Source organism: Hippopotamus amphibius, chromosome 6, assembly GCF_030028045.1.
Source record: "Hippopotamus amphibius kiboko isolate mHipAmp2 chromosome 6, mHipAmp2.hap2, whole genome shotgun sequence".
NCBI lineage: Eukaryota > Metazoa > Chordata > Mammalia > Artiodactyla > Hippopotamidae > Hippopotamus > Hippopotamus amphibius.
The window spans coordinates 147,886,918-147,909,754 of record NC_080191.1 but is presented as its reverse complement, the minus strand read 5'-3'; the positions used below and the strand labels follow the sequence as shown (position 1 = coordinate 147,909,754).

The 22,837-nt window shown below is 43.6% G+C and overlaps 1 protein-coding gene across 6 annotated transcripts in view; it reads left to right on the top strand.

The window, feature by feature from the left end:
• Window positions 1-22,837, top strand: part of TNIK (TRAF2 and NCK interacting kinase) — a 385,050-nt gene that overhangs the window by 62,951 nt on the left and 299,262 nt on the right. For all 6 annotated transcript variants that reach the window (XM_057738433.1, XM_057738432.1, XM_057738430.1 and 3 more), the window contains exon 2: window positions 21,928-21,993. In XM_057738433.1, the coding sequence (XP_057594416.1) occupies window positions 21,928-21,993 (66 nt within the window). The remainder of the gene's footprint in view (window positions 1-21,927; window positions 21,994-22,837) is intronic.

Genomic DNA, 22,837 nt, shown 5'->3' with positions numbered 1-22,837 from the left:
GTGTGTGTGTTCACGCACGCGCCTGCTTCGTCAGTCGTCTTCAGCTCAAAATAGTCCTTATGTCAAAGCAGCATATTTTGGCGTATTCTGAACCCCTCTCAGCATACTCATCTCATGAAGGGTGGGTGTTAGATTAACATGTATCTGCTCAGCTAGTTAGGGAGGCAGGTTGATGGTCTTGGACTTTCACCTGAAAGAGGTAGGGTCACCAACATCACCCAGCACCGAGTGCTTCCTCGGAAACAGAGGCCAAGTGCAGTGTGGCAGTTTGTTGGCAGCTTCTGTGAATCTAACCAAGACGTTTAGTTCTGTTGATTGAGTGGCTGTCTCCCAGTGGGAGACCCTGGGAAATAGGGGCTCTTCAGAGGGGTGTGTGAACCGTAATTGCTCAGTCCACGAGCGAATGATGGTGAGAGCTGAAGGCCTGAAAAAGAGATCAGACGTGGTTACTGTGACAAAAGGCATAAAATGAGGTTGCGATCTTGCTCCGTTATTATTTATTATCCCGTTTCAATCCTATTTGTGTTGCTTTAATAGATGGTGTGGCCATTATTAACATGGAGTTAACACTGAGTGGGGAGCTGACAAGAGTATACTCAGTTGGGTGGCATTTTAATTAAACTTATGAGAATAATTACTCTTATCTGTGGCTGATTGTGTGCGCTTTAGGGTAGGAAGAGGCACCTTGATCATCAGGCTTTGTTTGATCTTGGTCCGTCAGTGGCAGAAAGGGACAGTGAACCTCTCACATGTTGCCTGAGAGGTGGACTTGCCCATCATGGCTTGGCCGCTGAAGGTGCGTGGAAACCTTCATTCCCTTGGTAGTGAGGACCACTTCTGTTGCACACCATGCATGATGTATTCCTGTTACGTTGTGTTGTGCTCTGGAGTGCCACTCACATAGGAGGCTAAGTGAATGGTGTCTCTTGGGGTTGTGAGCAGAGGCCCACCAGGTTGCCAGTCTCAAGATGAACATAATGGGTTGGAGGAAACAAGGGGCTCTTCCAGGGAGGGGTTGGCGGGACATGTGTGAATAAAGTCTCAGTGATGGATGACTTTGATGTCGTGATGCTCACTGCTTTGCTGGGTGGCAGTCCTATTGCCGTTCACTGGAACAGCTCTCTGAGGACTCATTTCAGTACCCCAGGAGGTGGGAGTCCACAGGTGGGCTGCTCTTCAGTTGTAGCCACGAACATTATCTTCCTAAAAGGATCTTCTGTGGCCACATGCGTGGCACAGAGCAGGCTGCTTGGTGTCCCATTAAATGATTCATAGATCCCCTAATGGCAGAGTTAATGGGCGTGCAACATCTGCCCATTAAGAATATGTGTTCAGAGGCACTCAGAAGTTCCCATCACTGGCGCTCCACAAATACCGGCACCTCCCGGTGTTCGCTCCTGGAAGATTGGGATCGTGACTTTGCATCCGTGGCTCTCCCCAGTGCACAGTACAGAGCTGGCGTAGAGCAGGCGGTTGGAAAATATTTGGGGAATGATTAATGTGCAACTGAAAAAGTTGTTCATGAGTGCTGATGCAGAATTGGTTGAAATGAGCTCTTTGTTTCAGATTTCCTAAATTACAGTGTTGACCAACACTAGTGAACTTAGTTTCTGATACTGCCTTCCATGAAAGAAGTTACATCCTCATTGTTGTTTGAGCAGAAGGAAGGAAGATGCCTCTTTCTGAGGCCTTAAAAAGTGCTAGGTGTTCTGCTAGATTCTTTGTAGGTAGGTTGTAGGTCAGTCCAGTCCTGACTTTAATCACTTGTTTGCTGTGCTTGGGCCTCAGTTTTCTCATCTGTAAAACTGAAATATTCATGTCCACCTTGTAGAGTTCTTGCCAGGATTATAGATAATACTATATGCTTTTAGCACATAGTAAATGCTTAAGAAATGAAAACTATCATTCATTCATTCAACACCTCCTGAGGAGTTCCTGTGAGTTTGGACACTGTTAGAAATTAGAGGTACCAGTAGGACTCAGAACTATTTCAGGTAGCTCACTCACAGTTTAGAAAGGGGAGTCAGACACTTGAGCATATAATTACAGTACATGGCAGGTGCTGTAGTCATTTTCTGGAACAAATACTGTGAGAACAGAGAGGAGGAGCAACTAAGCTCTGCTGGGGAAAGGAAGTAGGTTTTAGGGAGGGCTTGGCGGACGTGATACTTAATCTGATTTGAGGGTGGAAACCAGCTGGTGAGGACGATGCTTGTGAACAGACTAATTGAAGGTGGTTAAAGTAGCGCAAGGGGGTGGTGTATGTGTGAGGATGTGTGGTGTGTGCAGAAGTGGCAGGGGAAGGCATGTCTTCGTGGTAGACACATTTCGCAAGAAATTTAGGAAACTTAACTAAATAAAATAGCTTGCTGAAACTCACATGGCTAGCAACTAACCGGGCCTAAAATTGGAACGGAAATGATGTCTACAGTGCCATACTCTTTCCTCCTTTTTATACCAAATTCTAAATATACGTAAATTACATTCTTAAGTGTGCTTCGTATGACTTCTTAGAACCCCAACCTTTTCAGGAGGAGAGTATCTCTAGTTAATAATGTGTGTCAGTGACAAGTTCTGTGTTATAAAGATGCGGTTCTAAGCCACGCCTTTCAGCAGTGGTTTGTTTGGGTGAAGTGAGACCTGCTGGCCTTCTCCAGCAAGCCAAGCGGCAACCTTCTGAAAAGGAAATGAAGACCTGGCCTTGTGGTCAGGAAGGATAAGATGGTACTAAGAGATGGAGGCTGAGGGCAGGCTTGCCAGCTCTGCCCCGGCCAGTATTTCCATTGAGTACTTTAGGGCTTATAGAGATCAGCAAAATGCACGCAGGCTGTTTATATATGTTATATTATTCCTGGAGAGGGTTAAGGTAAGGAAACATATTAAATACCCATGTAGTTCACTGGTAGGAACCCTTTCTCTACTTCGGAAAGGTCTGCCCCATCCCCTATTCCTCTGAGGTTATTATTGATTAATAATGATTGTATAGTCATTGCTTTGGTTCTCCTGGAGTCCAAGTTCTGAACTACTAAGCCACTTTTACTGTATATTTCTCCTGTGGAGAACTTAAAGTTATTCCTTGCACCTGTAAGATGCAGCTAGTACGAGAACTACCGTCTTCTTGCCAGTTCTAGCTGGAACTTCACATACCTCACCCTTAGTGTTTAGAATCACCTCGTACTAGAGTGGCTTTGGCACAAGTCAAATGGTTCTACTCAAGAGGGAAAGTTTAATGGCATGTAGATTTTTCAGTTGTTGTCATTTTAAATTCATTTTTTGGCTTATCTGCTTAGCATTTGCTGTATGCTATGGTTAACTACTGAGTGGAATTCAGTGATCAGGGTGAGAATTTCTGCAGGTAAGAAAAGATGGGTTTTAAATTAGCCTTAGTTTACTGATCTCTAAAGCACTCCTAGGACTGAGAACTGATACTTTCATTGCTGGATAGCTGCTTGTATCTATTTCCTCATTCTTCAAAATTGAATCTACCTTCTTCTGGATTAAATTACTTTAAGCCTTTTAATTGTGAAATATATACTGAAAAGTGCACAGAACGAAAATGTTTAGCTCCTTTAATGAGCACCAGTGTGACCGTCTCACTATTTGAGAACTAGAATTATCGTATTTGCCTCCCAGAACAACCTCACTGATCCAAAGAATTGGGAGAAGCAGGGGGCATTTTTACATTGGTGAAAAATAAGACAGTTATAATTTGTAGAGTCTTAATCCCCTTTAAGTTTAGATGATACCTGAGAGATGCTAGAATGGCAACGTTAAGACAGGTCATGGAGTGCTGGCTTTAGTAGAGATGTCTCATTGGATGTGAATGGCACTTGACTGCAATGTTTTTTCAAAAATAAGCATTCCTTTTATTATTCTCTAAAAATATATTACTTTCTTAAAAGCTATTCTGTATGAGCAATAGAAAATTAAACTGCTGTCCAGGTCCAACTTAAGTAATTGCAAGTTCTGAATGAATAGAGGTAAAATAAAGGGCCTTTATTTTATTAGAAAATTAAAGATATGGGTGGTATAGGTGGACAGTATAATTCTGAATGTTTTCACCAAAACATCCCTGCAGGTGAAGGAGAGTAAATTTGACCCCCTAGAGATGCTGGTGATCTGACTGAAGTACCTCTTTTGGAGACCTGAAGTTTATTAGAAGCTTTCTGCTTTATCTTTAAAATGTGCAAAAACTTATCCATGCTGAATTTGATATATTAAACACTTAAGTCCTCAAGGAAAATAGGCTTTCCAGGAAGATGTACCCTATTTGAATGCGGATTCACAGATCCTCTGGTACCCAGCTGTGTACTCCTGAGGAGTGTGTATCCATATCTTCGTGATATATGAAGTCTGCCTTACTCTTTACTTCACCAGTAAAAAAGTACATAACAACAACAACAACAAAAGTAAATAGCAGCTTATATATGTTATCTTATTGTCAGTGTTGGTAAAATCATTTATTTACCTAACCAACATTTGTTAAGTGCCCTCTGTGGCCTGGATACTGTGCGAGTTCCTAAGAATATTTATGGGAAGAGAGCCCAGCCCCTGCTTTTGGGGAAGAGGAGCACAGTTGAGTGGGGAAAATGAATGTGAACAAATTATTACAGCAGTGTGACATGTATTTGTTTCTTTGTTGCCTGGGAGAAATGAGGCTTCAAACATGGCATTTTGTTAAAAAAATAATGGCTTTCTATTCGTTATCCCACGTGTATGGCCACTTTGTCATAGCCACTTGGGTTCAGTACTGAAAATCTGTTTGCCTCCTAAAATGCTTATGGACCCAAGGTTTCTAGAAATAATCCAAAGCTTGCTGAATGAAGGTGTGGCCACTATGAGTGACATTTCCGGGCTTGGATTGTTTCTGATGGAAATGACACATGCAGTTAACGTGTATCCTTTTAAAATAATACCATTAGAAAAGAAACTTCTCCCCTCTGTTAAACTTCTCCCCTCTGCTTGTGTAAATCCTGTGTGTATTTCCAAGTCCAGCCCGGTGCCCACCTTTTCCTCTCAGCCTTCCTTGACTGTGTTGTCTGTATCCACCTCCCACCCATCTGCACTCAGCATTTCCATTGTGTTCTGCCTTTTGGGGTGGTTAGAGCACGATGCTAGACTCCATCCCGTCTCCTTGAGTTGGGTTCTTGAGAAATGGATTCCAGCAAATGCTGCCTCCTTCTTCCTGAGACCGCACAGTACCCTCCAGTCTCAGGCTCCTGCCCCAGTAGCCCTGCCTGGCAAACTGGAATCCTCAGGACTCCCTTAACTGTTCTTTCCTAAACTCTGGAGCTGAGAAGGCTCCAGGTCTGCTATGAACTCCTTCTCCTGGGGCTCAGGCTGGTGTCCCTTCCCAAGCCTTCCTCAGCATTTTCCAAGCTGTGGGTACCCTCAGCCCTTACCTTACCATGCCCACCGCCTGAGCAGGCAGAGCCAGCTGCCCCTTTATCTCTCTCCTTATTCTTTCCATTAAAACTCCATCCTCAAATCCTATAAAGTGGACATTATTTTGCAGTGGCCCTAATATGCAGTTTTGTCCTTCAAGGGTCATCACCCTTGAGTGTGGGTGTAGGAGTGGAAAGTGTTTTATTTTTGTATTAACTGATGAACACCCGACTTCACCCTGGCAAAATTCTTTCATACTTTTGTTTCATTTCAACTTTAATACAACCTTGAGATGCAGGCAGCAAAATGATATTCTCATTTCTACTTTATGGGAGAAGAAACCAAGAGCTAGAGAATTTCAGTGGATTTGCTCAATGTCAGAAAAAACTGTAAATGATGAAGTCAGATTCAGAACTATGATCTTCTAAACCATAGTCCTTTTATGTGATTTATATTAATTTGTTTTCCTCTATTTTTACTAATTAGACATGCTCCTTGAGGGAAGCTCATGCCATGATATCTGAATCCTCTGTAACACCAAACAACTCAATTTTCATTCCACTTTATATTAGGGAATTATGAGTATATTAGTAAATTATTAAATGTTAGTATACTCTTGTCATTAGTAATAGTTTCCTCATTTAGTGAGGCTCTATTAGATATCATGCCCTTGCTGGGTATTTTCCATAAACTTTACCTCATTCTCGCTATAAACCTGCTAGGTTTTATCAGTTCTTTCGTAACATCAATCTTCACTCATATAACTTGGGATCTCATTAAAATGTTAATTCTGATTCAGTAGTTCTGGGCAGAGCCCAAGATTCTGCATTCTGACTCGTCTCAGGTGCTGTGGACGCTGCTGGTCATGGACCACATCTTGAGTAGCATCTGGTTGGTAGGTGAAGAAACTGTGGCTCAAAGAGATTAAGTAATTTTTCAAAGATTACACAACTGGAAGTGGCAAAGCCTCACTCAGACTCTGATTGGTCGATACCCAAATTACTACTCATCCTCCTATGCCACGCTGCTGATGTGTCAGGCGTCACTGTCAAACATCTTGGGGGATTCAGAGATAAGGAAGACATAGACCTTGCTCCCTGAAGAGCTGCCTTCCAGGGCAGTAAGACAGACACATTCAAGGCAGCTTTGGGGATGCACTTTATTTTTTATTTTATTTTTTAAAAAAGATTTGTTTATTTGGTTGCACCTGGTCTTAGTTGCAGCAGGTGGGCTCCCCAGTTGCAGCATGCATGTGGGATCTAGTTCCCTGACCAGAGATCGAACCCGAGCCTTCTGCACTGGGAATGTGGAGGCTTACCCACTGTACCACCAGGGAAGTCCCTGGGGATGCACTTTAATGTGGAGTTTACGCTAATGCAATGCAATGGAAGGGTCTTAGGTGTGAAATATGACTTGAGTTGGGCCTCAAAGGACTAGTAAGACTTTGACAGAAATGGGAACAAAGGACTTTCTTGACAGAAAGAACAAGCACACAGAACGTAAGAGCATATCCTGGGCCTGATGAGCAGGTGGCTCTAGCTGATGCATGGAGAGGGCTGACTGTGCCTTAAAGATACAGCCTGAGGTTGGATGGTGAAATAGAATATGCCAGGGGAGCCCCTGGGGTTTGGGGGACGGCTTTACGCTAGCACATTGTAGCTGCCCAGGAGATGGTCCCTGGTCAATTTAATGTGATCAAGTTGTTAGTAGTCCATTGCCCATACTCTGCCGTTGACATCTCCCTAGAATTCTGTGGCCAGTTACAGGTCACTTACTCCACGGGGGCCTTTACTGTTGTTTGTATAGAGCCTGTCTTAATAAAATCTCTTTGCCAGTGGCAACAAAGGACTTATTACTTTTTCTCCCCCTTTCCAGATATTTCCAGGCTATGGAAATGCTGTTTTTCCACAGACTGGTAATAAACATTCTTCTTAAAAGAAGCATTGTTCCTTCAGTAGCAACTTGTAATGGGAAAAGTGGAATAGAGACAAAATGCAATCCTAGTCTGAATGGAGACCGGTGTTTCTTTGTGTGAATAACCAGCATTCCAGTCAGGTTGCCACGGTGATGCTGAGATTATAACTCTTCATGCCAGCAGTCAGAGAATGTTGCCCAATTAGTTATTCTCAGCTGCTAGGTTACCTTGACAGTGGCTCAAAAAGCAGGTTTTGAGTTTAAAGGCACTCAAATGAGCAGTCAGAGGACTTGTAGTTCTGCTGTCCTCAATGTGGCACTAGGACTACAAGCCCCAGCATGCCCTGGTTTGGTCTATACAGGATGTGGTCTGCCATGTGAGAGCAAACTCCATTTTTCAATTCTGTCCCCCCCATCCTCTTTGGTAACAAAGGGTTCCATGGATTCCTGTGTCACCAGCCTTGTAAGGGTTTTCATTGTGTCCAGGGCTGCCTTCATATGTTGCAGGTTGGAGACAGGGAGAATGTGCATTTTGGCATTGGACATTGATCTTATGCAGGTTACTCTCTTAGCCTCAGTTTTCTCTCTTGTGAACAATCTACCTTATAGGATCAATGCAGAGATCAAATAAAATAATCTTTGCAAAATGCCCTGTACAATGTCTGTGGCATAGGAGATACCTAGTAAAAAGTGATTCTTTTCAAATATTGTTTCAGAAGTCATAAAACATTATACAATGAGATTATTATTGTCACCATTTTTCAGTCTTTTCTATCAGTCAGAACAGGCTAAGATGTGCTGTGATAACAAATAATCTTAGAGACAATACAACTAAAGCTTATTTCTTGACCATGCCACATGTCCAGAGCCCATCAGGAGAGACTCTATTCATCAGCTACCCAAGAATAGACTGAGTGGAGGCTTCATGTCCACAGATGCTTCCATAGTCACCAAAATATCTCACACTACCAATTAAATATTCCTTCTGAAAGTGGCACATCACTTCCACTCACATTGCATTGGCCAAAGAAAATCAGGTGGCCACACCCAACTTAAAGAGGGGTGAGGAAGTGCCATCCTGTTACATGCCAGCAGAAGAACAGGAATATCTGTTGAACAACTGTAATGTGTGCAACCTCTACCAAAGCAAGGGCTGGTGAAGAAGAGTACTTTAAAGAAGGGCTGTTAGTTCAACATAAATAAATAAAAATATCTGAACAGTAAACTTCAAAGTAAATGAATTAGAATTCAGCTATATTGAACAGAAAATCCTAAATATTAGAGGGTTAAGGAAAATAGAAGTTTATTTCTCTCTCAATTTAAAGAAATCCAGATATAGGCAGTCCAGTGGTGGTATAGTAGTTCCATGGCCATCTGAGACTTAGAATCATTTTATTGTTCTGCCATAACAACCTAGTGTGAGGCTTCCATTCTTAAATTCACCTCAGGGTCAGAAATGGCTGCAGGGTTCCAGTCATCACATCTACATTCCAGGGAGCTGGAAGGAGGAGGGTGGAGGACAAAAGAGTGCTTCTCTCAGCTAAGTCAGCTCCATTTGAGCAACTCTTTTGAAAGTCCCACACAATAATTCTGCTTACACATCGCTGACCAGAACTTAGTCACATATTCACCCCTAGCTTCAAGGAAGCTAGGGCATGTAGTTTTTGATCTGGGTGCATTGTCTCCCAAATAAAATTGGGATTTTTATTACTATTGACCAGTGGGAGAATGGACATTGGGTGGCACTGAGCAGTCCCCAGTACAGTAACTTAAGATGCAAGCTTTGGTTACACGTGAATGAGAAGGGAAAGATGGCTCTGTACACTGTCTTTTTCTAACCTGTGCTCCACAGAACACCAGTGCTTAGAGAGACAAAAGGGCCCCTTAAAAAGTGTTCTACAGCCAGACAGCTTTGGGAATGTGGAAAGCTTCGCCCTCTGTTGGAGAGTCCCAGGGTATATTAAATACATTAAAGGCTCTGAGAGGCCCTGCAGTAAAGAAAGAGTTAAATTGCTAATCTTTTAAACTCTGTGTTCCAAACCTCTTTGACAATGGAAATTCAACAACTTCGGAAGCCTGGAGGGACACAGAGAAATTTAGCTTGAACTTCCTTGGATTTTCAAATAAATTATTTAGACCCTTGAAAAGACTATCTAAAGCCTCCATTAAAAAAAAAATCCTCCCGGTAAAACAAACAAACAAACAAACAAACAAACAAACATCCTTAGTCCTAGTTTAGCCATAGGGATGAAAGCCTTGAAGAAAAAAAAAGTAGATCAGAGCCAATGAAGCCTTGTCAAAAACAATCTGTGTAAGGGTTGGTATTAACCAGCCATCTGTGCCATTAGTGGTGACACCAAGTGATGGACTGGGATGGGTTCGCACTGCTGTCCGCCAGATGATGTTGATGGGCTCTTGGCTGTTTCTCCATGGCTCTTGGCCATGCTGCCCCTCTCTGGAAGTGAGAGTCATAGGGGATCCAGCCGATATTAACCTCCTCATCCCACAGAGAGGGTCTGTTGTCCACTGCACGGTTGCTTATAGGTATGGGGAGAAAGGCTGAAAATGCTTTCAGGCAAACGTGTGTGTTGGTCCGTTGGAAGCAGGTGGTAAGTGAGTACCTTTGGGGGAAGGGTTAAGGTTCCTCTTTCCAAAATAGAACCTTGGATGCTTTCCTAATCTTTCTTACTTAATTATTTAGGTAATCAGTTCTTGTCTTTAAAGTCCATCTGCTGCAGTTGCTATCTTTTTTCTTCATCTAAGCATCTTTGGAAAGGCAAAATGCCAAAATCTTTGCTAGTCTGGTTCCCATCATTTCAACCTTGTGTTGCTGGAAATGCTGGAAAGTTACCTTGTCCTGACAGGCCTGGAGAGATCCCATGTTTGCATATCTCTAAACTGGATGATACATTTCCCCAAACAGCTGTATAATCTCTGCGACAACCTGACGATGGGAGGGGAGGGAGGAAGGGACCAGGGTGGGAGGCCTTTATGTACGTATTGACCTTTAAAGCCACTTGACATGTTTGAGCTGGAACAGACTGTAGGAGAGTTGAGGCAAGTCCTAGAAGGTGGAGATCCCTTCCTTGTCCAAAATCTGCCTTGTGACCTAGTATCCTGGAGAATTCTCTCAGTCAGCTTCATGGACTTACGTGCCTTTCCCTGACTGCAGTTGTGTTGGAACTTGTCCCTGAAGAGAGTAGTGGGTTCTGTTTATTCCACATTGCACAGGCAGGTTTGTGGCCACGGCTCGGGGACTGCAGGTCAGGAAGGGTGAGACAGGCTGGCTGAAATCCCAAGAGTTGACAAAGGATTTAGTACCCAAATCAGAATAAATATCCAAGTTAGCATTATAAGTCTTTCTCGGGTTGCTCTCTTTTAAATTTTATGTTCCTAATTATGTATGCCCACTTTTCCAACGTAGCAGACCACAATCAACAATTATGTAGAATTCATTGTTTTCCCTTGTGAGGAAATACAGTTGACCCTTGAGCAACATGGGTTTTAACTGTACAGGTCCACTTATAAGCGGATTGTTTTCAATAAACATCTACTTACAGTACCACACCATCCATGAATCCACGGATGTAGAACTCTGGATACGGAGGGCCAACTGTAGAGTCATACACAGATTTTCAGCACCCCTAACTCCTGTGTTGTTCAAGGGTCAACTGTAATTTGGAACTGAGCTAAATATGAGTGTGAATGTACAAAGTCTGTGAACTGAGAAAAATGTTGATATTTTCAAAAATCCCACTCATCTATGCTGATATGTACTTGTGAACTACTAGCTTGATTGTCTCAATGATATCAACTTGGCGATGTGTGATGAATCTTGTTATATCATTTCTGGGTATGAAATAAATTCCCTTCTCAACCCAAGTACCTGGAATTACAACTGAATACTGATGTGTACATATCTGGCCCCCTCCCAACCCCGATCCTGCTCTCTTCCCTTCTAGGCCCACTGTTTGAAAGACAGTGAGTGATTACTTTGGTTTATCAAAGGATTTTATTGAGCAGAGAAAGACTGAAAGTCAAAGGACTTGGGCTCTTGACCTAAATCTGCTATTAATTAGTTAAGACCTTGGACGTGCCACCTAAATTCTTCTTGTTGGAAAAAACTATGATTTTATGAGTATATAGGACTTGACTAGGCCTCACTTTATTCTTCTGTAAAAAATGAGGAGAGGGATTTTATTGATATGATCTCAGAAATCCCTGCTCCAAATGTCAGAGATCTTATTGTGTTATGGCTTTTGGTGGTGGAACTGGTGATATGGGGATACGATTCATCCAGCAACTATTTATGAAGTGTCTGTAATGTCCTGGTCACTGATTTAAGTAGTGGGGACACTGCAGTGAGCAAAACCAATATGTTTTTCCTTCTTAGGATTTACATTCTACGATAAAGAATTATTAACAAACACTCAAAAGTGCCAAAGTCAATATGTCAGACACTGTATGTATGTTACACTTACAGTATGCCAGACATGACTTTAAATGTTTTCTATATGTTAATTATTTTGTAATAATCCTTGGAAGCAAGTACTACTATTATCACGATTTTACAGATGAGGAAACTGAGGCACAGAGAGATTAAATAACCTGTTCAAGGTCACGTAACTAGTAAAGGGTAAAGCTGGGATCAGAATCAAGCTTTCTGGCTGTAGTCTGTGGTCTTTTTTTTTTTTTATTTATTATTTTTTGGGGGGTACACCAAGTTCAATCATCTGTTTTTATACGCATATCCCCGTATTCCCTCCCTTCCTTGACTCCCCCCCACCTCGAGTCCCCCCCCCCTCCCTGCCCCAGTCCTCTAAGGCATCTTCCATCCTCAAGTTGGACTCCCTTTGTTATACAACAACTTCCCACTGACTATCTATTTTACAGTTGGTAGTATATATATGTCTGTGCTACTCTCTCGCTTCATCTCAGCTTCCCCTTCACCCCCCGCCCCCTCCCAAACCTCGAGTTCTCCAGTCCATTCTCTGTATCTGCATCCTTGTTCTTGTCACTGAGTTCATCAGTACCATTTTTAGATTCCGTATATGTGAGTTAGCATACAATATTTGTCTTTTTCTTTCTGGCTTACTTCACTCTGTATGACAGACTGTAGTTCTATCCACCTCATTAAATATAGCTCCATCTCATCCCTTTTTATAGCTGAGTAATATTCCATTGTATATATATGCCACATCTTCTTTATCCATTCATCTGTTGATGGGCATTTAGGTTGTTTCCATGTCCTGGCTATTGTCACTAGTGCTGCAATAAACATTATGGTACAAATTTCTTTTGGGATTATGGTTTTCTTTGGGTATATGCCCAGTAGTGGGATTACAGGATCATATGGTAGTTCTATTTGTAGTTTTTTAAGGAACCTCCAAATTGTTTTCCATAGTGGCTGTACCAACTTACATTTCCACCAACAGTGCAGGAGAGTTCCTGTAGTCTGTGGTCTTAACGATGATGGTTTACTGCTTCTCACTGTCATTAATTTGTTAACTTAATCAGTATTCATCCTAGCTTATGGCAAAGTAAGAAAAAAAGAAACTGTGGCTTTGGACAGAAATCTCAGCGCCCACTTGGTCTCCCTGTCTGGGACGCCAGGCTCTGATGGGAAGGAGGGGCACTGAGCACCCTTGGTACATTTTACTTCTGGGTTCCCAGCCACTTGGCTGGTTGCTTCTGCCTCGTTTGAGGTTACTGGCCCTTCTGTGGCTCTTCTGTTAAATGGCAAGGCCTTCATCATCCCCACAGTCTCAAGTTAATTTCAGCATTAGCCATTTGTAGAGAAGTGAGTAGTAATGTGGACTTGGATTCAAAATATCTGGACTTGAATTGTCTCTACTACTGACAATGCTGTCATCTTGGGCAACTCTTAATGATACCAGCAGTAAGAGCAATAATAGCAGTAGCTTTTATTTGTTAAGCACTACAGTGCATTGTGCTAAATGCTTTATGTATGTATTGTTTCTGATCCTCACAACAGTCCTCATGGGAGGTATTTTTTATCCTCACTTTATAGTCTGGTCTTGGCTGCTGTCTTTACCGCATACTATTTAACCTCGAGCAAGTTACTTAATTCCTTGAAGCCTTTGTTTCATTATCTGGAAATTGGGGTTAGTAATATCTACTTCCCACGGTTGCTATGAAGATTAAATGAAAATGTATATAAGGCATTTAGGCCACTGTCTATCCCAGAAACAGTGATTATGACCATTATAGATCAAGGTCTTGCCCCTATTAACCTGAGGAGCCCGGTTTCAGATCTCATTCTAAAGGCTGCCATTGTGAGGACTGGCTGCAGCTGCATCCCGAGTGGAGCAGGTACACAGTGGCTGGTGTGGGGGAAGCTGGTCCAGTGCTGCTGACTGCTTAGGGAGCTGGGACCCGAACAGGAAGTGCGGAGGCTCTGGTCCCCCTGACCCAATGGCTGGCAGCTGCCAGCATTGAGGACCGTGTCCCTTGAGGTTTGGCTGGGACCATGTCCAGAACCTGCTAGAGTTAGTATTGATAAAAGGACACCAATAACGTCTAGCCAAGCACAGCTGAAAGGGGCAGACAGCATCCTGGAGTCAGCCTGCACTAGCACTGCCCTTCCCAAAGGACAACCAAGGACACATGGGGCTGGGGAGCTGCTCAGCTTGTGTGGGATGCAGCCTTGTGGAATTATCCTGTTTTGCAGATGGGAAAACCAGAATATGAGAGATCAGATAACACTAGCAAGGGAGCAGAATCCTGACTTGAAAACTAACTTTTTTGTACCAATCCTCTGATAGGTCTGCATAGTTTAATTTACATTGATGGTCAAGTGAGAAAATTCAGCAATCAGTGTTTATGTTATTTATTTGTTTATTTATTGGCTGCATTGGGTCTTTGTTGCTTGCTGTGCATGGTCTTTCTCTAAGTTACAGCGAGTGTGGGTTACTCATTGCGGTGGCTTCTCTTATTGCAGAGCACCGGCTCTAGGCATGCAGGCTTCCGTAGTTGTGGCACTCGGGCTCAGTAGTTGTGGCTCGTGGTCTCTAGGGCACAGGCTCTGTAGTTGTGGCTCACGGGCTTAGTTGCTCCACGGCATGTGGGATCTTCCTGGACCAGGGCTCGAACCCATGTCCCCTGCACTGGCAGGTGGATTCTTAACCACTGTGTCACCAGGGAAGTCCTATGTTATTTTTTATATTTTTTTTACTTAAATTATCTGTCGCATTTGAGAGACGTGGCTTGGGCAGTATGTTAATGAAGAGAAGTCTGGGCTGTGTTGTAGATCTCCCAGGAATATACTCTCGCGGCATCTTGTATTTTTCCTGCATGTCTCTTGTTATTGTAATTTAATGACTGTGTACATGTAGTTAATGTGCTCGTGTCTATTCCTTCATCAGACTGGAAGCACCAGGAGGCAGGGCCAGTGTACTGCCTGCTTCTACGTCGGACAGTAGGTGGGTGTGGAGGGTTCGGGTAGCACTCAGGGATTGAATAAACCCCACTGTGGAAGGCAAGACCTTTGGCTTCTCAGGACCCCACATTTAGGAGGGAATGTCAGTGAGAAATGATGTGAGGGACCTTGCCTGGCTGTGAGTGCGGCATGGACCAGAATTGGGGGACGCTGTGTTGCATCAGCACAAGGGTCCCCAGTGCTCTACTTACTTTGGAATAACGATGGTGGTGAAAAGCCTGAAGGATCAAGATAAATATGGAGAGTTCTCCTACTGTTCCTGTTTTCTTTGTTCTGTTTTGCCTTTGTAAGCATGTGCTTGTCAGTTAGGGCTGGAACCCAACAAAACAGCTGCTAAATATGGTTCTGAGAGAAATAACATTTTGGTCTTTTTAAGGCCTCTGAGTTTAGAGGAAGCATAATCTTTTGGCAGATGTCAGTAGGGAGTCTGGGGGTAGGCAGTCATTCTGGGAGCCCGTATCAGCCGTGCATATTCGGCAGGGGTTTATTTCACCCTGCCACGGAACTGGTGACCTCAAGTGAATGAGCTGTTGCAGAATGGCTATGTCTTGAAGGAGAGGAGTTTGGGAGAAAGGTTGTCTAGAGTCTGCACAAGCTCCCAATTTCTCTCTTTGTTACCCACCAGGGTTCTTGGCCTGCCCCAATCAATAGAAATTGACTAGAGGCCAGACAAGAAATTCAGGCAAGGCTTTGTTGGGGTCCCTGCTGCAGCCGGGGGGCGCGAGAACAGACAACAGTTTCCCTCGCTTGCCTGCTCCCCAGCGGGGGTGGGGGCAAGCTTGTTCCTTATATGGGGTGAGGGTAGGGGTGTGTCCAGGGGTCCGGCCAGAGGGGTGGCTTAGGTGTTTTGCCCACCCCTTAAGGGGTGTTGTATGCAGGGGGCATGCACAGTACCCTGCTTTTGCTCCTGGCTCTTCGAAAGTGGCAATTGGGTTTTTTGTTCTCTTTGTATCTTTTGGGTCTTTGCCCCAACTGCACGTGCTCCCAGTTATTTTTGGTCCCATACAGTTTCTTTGTATTTTGTTGCTGGATGAGAAGGTGTGTCCAGGTGCAGGCATTGCAGCACTGCAGCAAAGGGTCCCAGGTCCCAGCCTGTCTCATCTTGATTTCATTTCCAGAGACCTGGGGAGGGGTGGGGGTGGTGGGAGGGGTGGTAATGTATCAGCTTTTATGATGCTAAGGAAGTAGTCATCCTAGTTATTTATTTAGGTTTGCCTTTTCCAATCTTTGGGGTTTAGTCCAGAGGTGTTATTTAGTGTTAAGGATAAATCCGGTGTCATTCAGGGGACCTGGAAAAATTAAAGTATATCTCAGTGACTGGGAATATTAACTCCTAGATCTTAAATCACTCCACCCTGCTGAGAAGTCAGACTTGAGCCTGTCAGTGCCGCCTGAATTTCATCAGCTGATAGATGAGAGAATTTATTCCAGCATCCCAGGAGCCTCCCAAAGTTAATGCGTCTTCCCAAATGTCTCGCTAATTTCTAAAAAGGCACTTGTTTGTCCATAAATATCTGACCCTGTTTGTAAACATGTGGTGATCCTAGTCAACAAACAATCGGTTTTCTTTTACTGGCTTTATGACTTGAAAATGTTTGAAACACAGACTGAATTTTTCTGTGGCATATTCCTTCTATATTAAATGAACTCTTTTTCAAAAGGAAAAAGAAAAGGAAGGAAAGAGGTTAATATTTATTGAAGTCCTATTATGTATCTGGCCCTGGGCTAGTCTAGACACTTTCACAGCCTTCACTGTAACCCTGTCTGGGAGATACTATTGATCCTATTTTAAAGATGGAGAAACTGAGACTCAGGGCAGTTTTGAAACTTGCCCAAGGTTGGAGGGTTAGCAAGTGGAAAATCAAGAGCTGGGAATTCTGGTTCTGTGAAGCTGATGGGGTAGTGAGTGGTTAAGAGCCCAGGGTTTGAGTCTGACCCATCCTGGCTCAGCCAGCCATTGTATGTGTGACCTTTACTTAGTGCTTACTCTCTCTGTGCCTCAGTTTCCTCCTCTGTAAAACAACAGCATCCACTTGTTAGAGTTGTGATAATTAAATAACCTATTCATGGAAAATGCTTAGAATAGTACCTGGCACATAAATGCTCATGAAATGTTAGTGATTATTGTGATTTTTATTATTATGACTAACCAAATTTGCCTTCATCGGTACTTGCTGAAAAGTTACATTTTCTTTCACGGAACAGCATGTCTTTTGATATGTCGTTATATTTCATTATGAAATAATGTAAACTACTCTACCTTAGAATTAAATTTTCTTTTCAGCCTCCCAGCAAAGGTTAAGATCTGAATAAAGGCATGTGTAGCCAACAGGGATTCCTGACTTTGGTAAATGTCAATGATTTGCTCTTTTCTCCTTGGTATGTGTAACCTTCCTCCGTGCTGCACATCCTGGCTTTAGGAGCCGCTTAGCAAACATGGGAGGGAGAATTAAGCTGATTCTTGTCTCTTATCTTTCCTGTCTCTGTAACATGATCATTAGGCGCGAGTCTTCATGTTGCATTGCATGTGGCTGCATCCTGACAGCCTGTCTTCTCCATGCACCTGAGGCACCACTTACACCAATGGGCCTTATACATTTTCTTTAGAGCTGGGAAAACCATAGGAGCTTATGCATGTGACAGTTTTGTGCAATTGGGAGCCAGGTCTGGGGGATGCAGAAGGGACAGTGGCTGGAACAGCTATGTCTAGATGGAAAAAGAAATGGCCTAAGCTTGTTAGACCTTTGGCTCAACATTCTGATCCCATTTTTTTGTGACCTCCTCTGCTCATGTTGTGCAGCATGGGGAGTGGGACGCCAACCTAATTGAGTAAATAGTTATGTCTAGCAGTTGTGTGTTGGACACCGCCTTAAGTGCTGGGAAACGCTAAGATAAATACGCAGCTTGCCTGCTCTCAGGCCATTTGTAATTCATCAAGGGAGAGAAGTGGGAGAGGGGATCGCACTGTGTAAGAGGCGTTATCATGGAGCCGTGCACAGTGTGCTGTGGGTGCAGAGAGGTGGGGGCACTAATGTGAGACAGGCTTCACGGAGGAGGTGTCACACTGGACCTTCAAGGATGGACTTTGCATCATGGAGAATGGTGGAAGGAATAATCTTGGCAGGCAGAGAGTATGAACCAAAGCAGAGAGACACGGCTAAGTGTGATGTGTCAGTGAAGTGGGGTTTGAAGTGGTTCGTTGTAGCACAAAATGATGGGACACGAGACTGGCAATGAAAGCTGGTCCTAAGAATGACAGGACCTTGACTTTCAATTTCAGCCACATTTTGTAGGATTTCAAAGTGTGGTGTGTTGTGTTTAGAAATGCCTATTTTAGAAAGATCGGTGTGACGGATAGATTGAAAGGAGGAGAGAATTGATTGAAATAAATAGTCCCAGCAAGAGATGGTGAGTCCTGTTGTATGAACAGAGGGGAGCAGATGGATATGGTGGACTTTTGGAGGTAAAATCATTAGTACTTAGTGAACAACAGGAGGATGGAAACTTGAGGTCAGCCAACCTTTAAGGTATGGGCAGAAGAAACAAAAATCTCTGAGAGAGACTGAGTGGTGTGATGGAGAGAAAGGGGTGGGGGGGGGGGGGCGCGGATTTCAACAAGAGTGGGGATGCTCAGCAGTGACAGTGCCTCAGAGGGAACACCCAGGACAGGCTGAGAAGAGACCGTTACAAACAAGAGATCAAGGTCACTGGTGAGCTGTGGGAGAAATCACTTTACAGTCCTGCAAGAATGGAGAACACAGCTGAATGCTTACAAGTTCAGGCTATATCACTGTTTCTCAAGCAAGTATCTGACATTTATATGCATTTGTGTGAGGGAATATTCACAAACATCCAGCTGTCCAGGTACTTGGATTGGGGGAGAGGGGAGAGGGACGCTTCGAGTCAGTGCTAAGTTCAAGTGTCCCTGAACAATAGCTCTGCCTTGTGCTTTCTAGGGTCTCAGAGAGCCCCCTTCTTGCAAACAGCATGACACTAATCGTGCTGTTTTATCTTATTACTGTCAGCATACCGTAGAAGATAGATGCTTGGAGACTTCTCTTCCAGTTCCAAACGGGTCCTCATTTCTAGCCCTGATGCTTGGAACGGATGCCATGGTGTGTCTCCCAGATTCCCTCTCCACTACGGAGGCGCTCATTATCCACCTGCTGGGAGTGTAGGCAGCTAACAGTGGTTCTCACCTGGGAATTGTCCTCGGCTGAAGAGTGTCCCTTCACCCGAGATCATAACCTCTGGGACAAGGATGGGGGACGCCTGCGTGCAATGACTAGGCAATGGAGGTGGGGTACAGAGGCCCCCATGCCTCAAGGTAGGGTAATTCTGAAGAGTCATCCCAGCTCCAGAGCTCCTGTGGGAGCAGAGGAAGTCTTTGTTCCACTGCATCGCATTGAATTCCTTCATCCATTCAGTCCAGACCTTCTTCCCTCCCTCCCCACTGGCGCTGAGGCACACCCCAGTTAACCCTCTGTAAATCTCGGCGATTCTTGGGGTCTGCTTCCTGGGGAACCACCCTGATTTGATGACTGTTTCCGGTTTGGTTGCTGACCCGAGACGGGGTGCCAGTCAAACTCTGTAGTCCCTCTGACCTTTGCTTCTGATCGCCTTGATGTGTCCAGTGGAAAGAGCCTGTCTCCCAGCAGCTGGAATGAAAGTCTTGGCATTGAGCCTTCTTGGCTCCGACTGGCCATATGCCTGTGACTGGACTATTTGAGGAGAGGGAGGAAGCTAGAAGTCAGCTGCCTGGTTCATACTGAGATTTCCCCATCACACCCCAGCCCTGAGGAGAGCTGTGTGAGGTGGGGTGACCCCTGGGTGTAGAAGTGGGTCCCCACTCTGCACCCTGTTTATGCTCCTGCCTCCCCTTCCATCCCGCCTTGTGTTTCCCAGGCTCCTTAGGGCAGCCAGTACTCACCATCCTACATCTCCTTTCTTTTGTTCATATTTTTTTTTAGTCAAGAAAAATGAATGTTGAAACACAATTGAGATATTTCAGGCAAATGTAGAACCTCTCTTGAAATTTGTTGCAGAAACACCACTGAGCAAACAAACTACTGGGAAGAACAGCTTAGAAACAAACAGCAGCTGCCACCGTTTGTGGGCTCCCCCCGCTTTTCCTCATTTCGTTCTAATTCCATTTGTAATAAAACCTGCTGCTCTAATGGCTCAGCAGCTTCACAAACACTTTTTCTTTCCCATCTTGAGGCGCCTCCCAGATGGCCTTGACAGTGACTTCTAGCTCTGGGGTTTCCTTCTGCAGAGCTCTAGGTCCTTTGACCGTGTTCTCATGGTTCCATCTGGGATGTTGTCCACACCTCCCTGACCAGGTGGGGCGTAGCCGGAACTTCTGGACTTCTCCCTCTGTCGGGACATGGGTCTGGAGTGGGGTGTCTTGCCTTTCTGTCTTTATAACAATGGATAATGCTAATTGCAGTCTTTGTGAGTGACTGAGTGCTTCAGCTGTTGGTTTTTATCTTATTATTTTTTAAAATTTGTTTTCTGTGTGGGATCTTTGAAGGCGTATCACAAAGGGCTATTCTTGGGTCTGATTTTCTAAAGACTGTCACTTTAAAGAGCTCTAACTTGTCACCTCAAACTCATTTGTCTCCTTCCCTCTGAATAACAGCCCTTCTCCCTTTAAATTCTGCTAGGGGTGTGGGATTCCTCAGCTTAAAAATGATTCCTATTAGATATTAGATTGCGGACTATGTGCTAGGCCCTGGCTGACTCTTCCCCAGAGCTCTGTTGGGCAGATGTCACCCCTGTTTTATCTGTGCAGAGACTGAGTTGCTCTCCCAGGGGGTCTTGGGGTCACGCTGCCAAACAAGGCAGAGCTGGTGTTCAGCCCAGGTCTGTCTGAACCTAAAATCTAGGCTTTCCCCTCCTGCCTCTCCGTCACCGCCATGCCATATGGCAGTGCTCTGTAAACCTATTGACTGGAGATAGGAAATGCTTTGTAGGCCAGAGGTTGAAGTCTTTTTCATTTGTTCCTCAAAGTTTCATGTGTGTGTGCGCGCGTGTGCGCGTGTTTAACTGAGTTTAGTGCCTAACATTTAAAAATGAGGTCTCACATTAAACAAAATGTTCAGTTTTTCTTCAAAAAAATCTTTAGACCTGGCAAGACTCTGCTCATTGATGGAAGCAGCAGCTTCTGGCTCCAGCCAGGCACTCTCCGCCCCTCCAAGGGAGACGTGACTTCCTGCGGTTGCCATGGGCCCCTGTGGTCCACCTCACTCTTTTCCGTTACTTACCTGGCCTCTGTGGACGTGTATGTTTGGGATTTCCTGATCTAGACCTTTAAAGAAATAATTTCTATTCAGTTAGGAATCAGAAGAGGTCAAAGTCACTTTCTGCCTCAGCATTGAGTTTTATAGGCTTTGATTTATCTTTCTGACTTCTGGGGATGGTAATTCAGTAATAGTAGCCACGATTATTGGATATTTATTGAGCACTCTAACATTTAGCTGACTCTGAGGGTTAGCAGACACCTGTTCGGCGCGAAGAACTTGCGTAATTCTCCAGTTTCGTTTGCATTCTAGATCCTGCAGGGGCTCTCCAGGTCCTGCAGGACCCGGAGGCCATCTGCAAAAGCGTATTTTGCAGAGGCAGCATTGTTGAGAGGAGAGATGAATCCAGAGAAGTACTTTCTGAGAGAGGAGGTTAGGTTGATTCCATTTTCTCTTGGAAACTTCCGCAGGGAAGTTTGCCCCACGATGCAGGAGCACTTCTTTCTGAACTACCAGTGTTCAACACAGTGAGCAGCTCTGAAATGTCAAACAGAAAAAGATCTTAGAAATTAGAACCCCCTTCAGGATGATGTGTCTTTCTGTCTATCCTCATGTACCTACAAGTGTTTCCATTTGATAGTGAGAAATGCATTAATTCTTTTTTTGTTGTTGTTGCAATGGAAGTCTTGTCTCCTTTTGTCTGATTTAAACACATCTCATAGAAATGCAAGATAGAAACAAATGGATTTTGACTCATTTCATAGCTGCAGTGGAATTAAATTTGAATACTCTTTAATATTGACAGTAGAGAGCCCCCAACACTAAAGCTGTTATTTATTTGCTTATTTTATATGCGCATTTGCTTTTGATGAAGACAATGGCTAGAATATTGTGTTCAGTTTCTATTGTTTATTTATTTTCTTTCAGGACCCTGCAGGGATCTTTGAATTGGTGGAACTTGTTGGCAATGGAACCTACGGACAAGTGTATAAGGTAAGATCCTTGAGCTTGAACGTGGCGTATGTGTGGTTTTGGTTCATGAATGCTGAATAACAGTGCTGTCTGTTCTCACGCATACGTGTCTCATAACAGATTTAAAATGAAATAATATGCTTGTTAATTGAGTCTCTGTCTTTTTAAATGTATCTATAGTCCCACTGCCTAAACCAGATTCTGGGATTTGGGTATTTCCCTTCATAATATGTTACAGAGCTTATAGCTGACACATGAATTCTGATGGTGCATATTTGAAGCTCTTTAGGTGTTTAGTTTCTTTACTTTAATCACTGCCAGAACTGGTTTTCAAAGGCACGAAGGATGCTATTTACTTTAGAAATTTAAGCTATTAAAGTATCACAGCTGGAAAAGGAGATTTGTTGCTGGCCTAGGGCATGAGTTAAATGAGTTTCATGAACAGTGTTAGGAGAAAACTGGCCACCTCACAAAGAAGGGCCAAATGGCAGCAATGACTCCTACAAGATAGGAAATAATTAAAAGTTAAAGTTGAGTTGCAATTGAGCCGAGGAGTAAAAAGTTCTTCTTTCCCTTTTACTAATTTTTGCTTTCAAATTCATTCCAAATGTGCTTTTAAAAGATATTTTCTCCCAGAAAATGATCTGAAAAAGTGATTGTTTAGAAAAGTGGGTTGATTCTCTTGATTATCAAAAGAAAATGGAAATTAACTTTTGGGACTAAAGCTCAGGGGGTTTTATTGAATGAGCTATTGAAATAAATGCTTTCAAAACAAACCAACTGTTTCCGCATGATTATTTCAAGGGAAGTATCCATCACTTTCCTGAGTGGTAGTGATATGGGATGGCATTTTCACTACAAATTC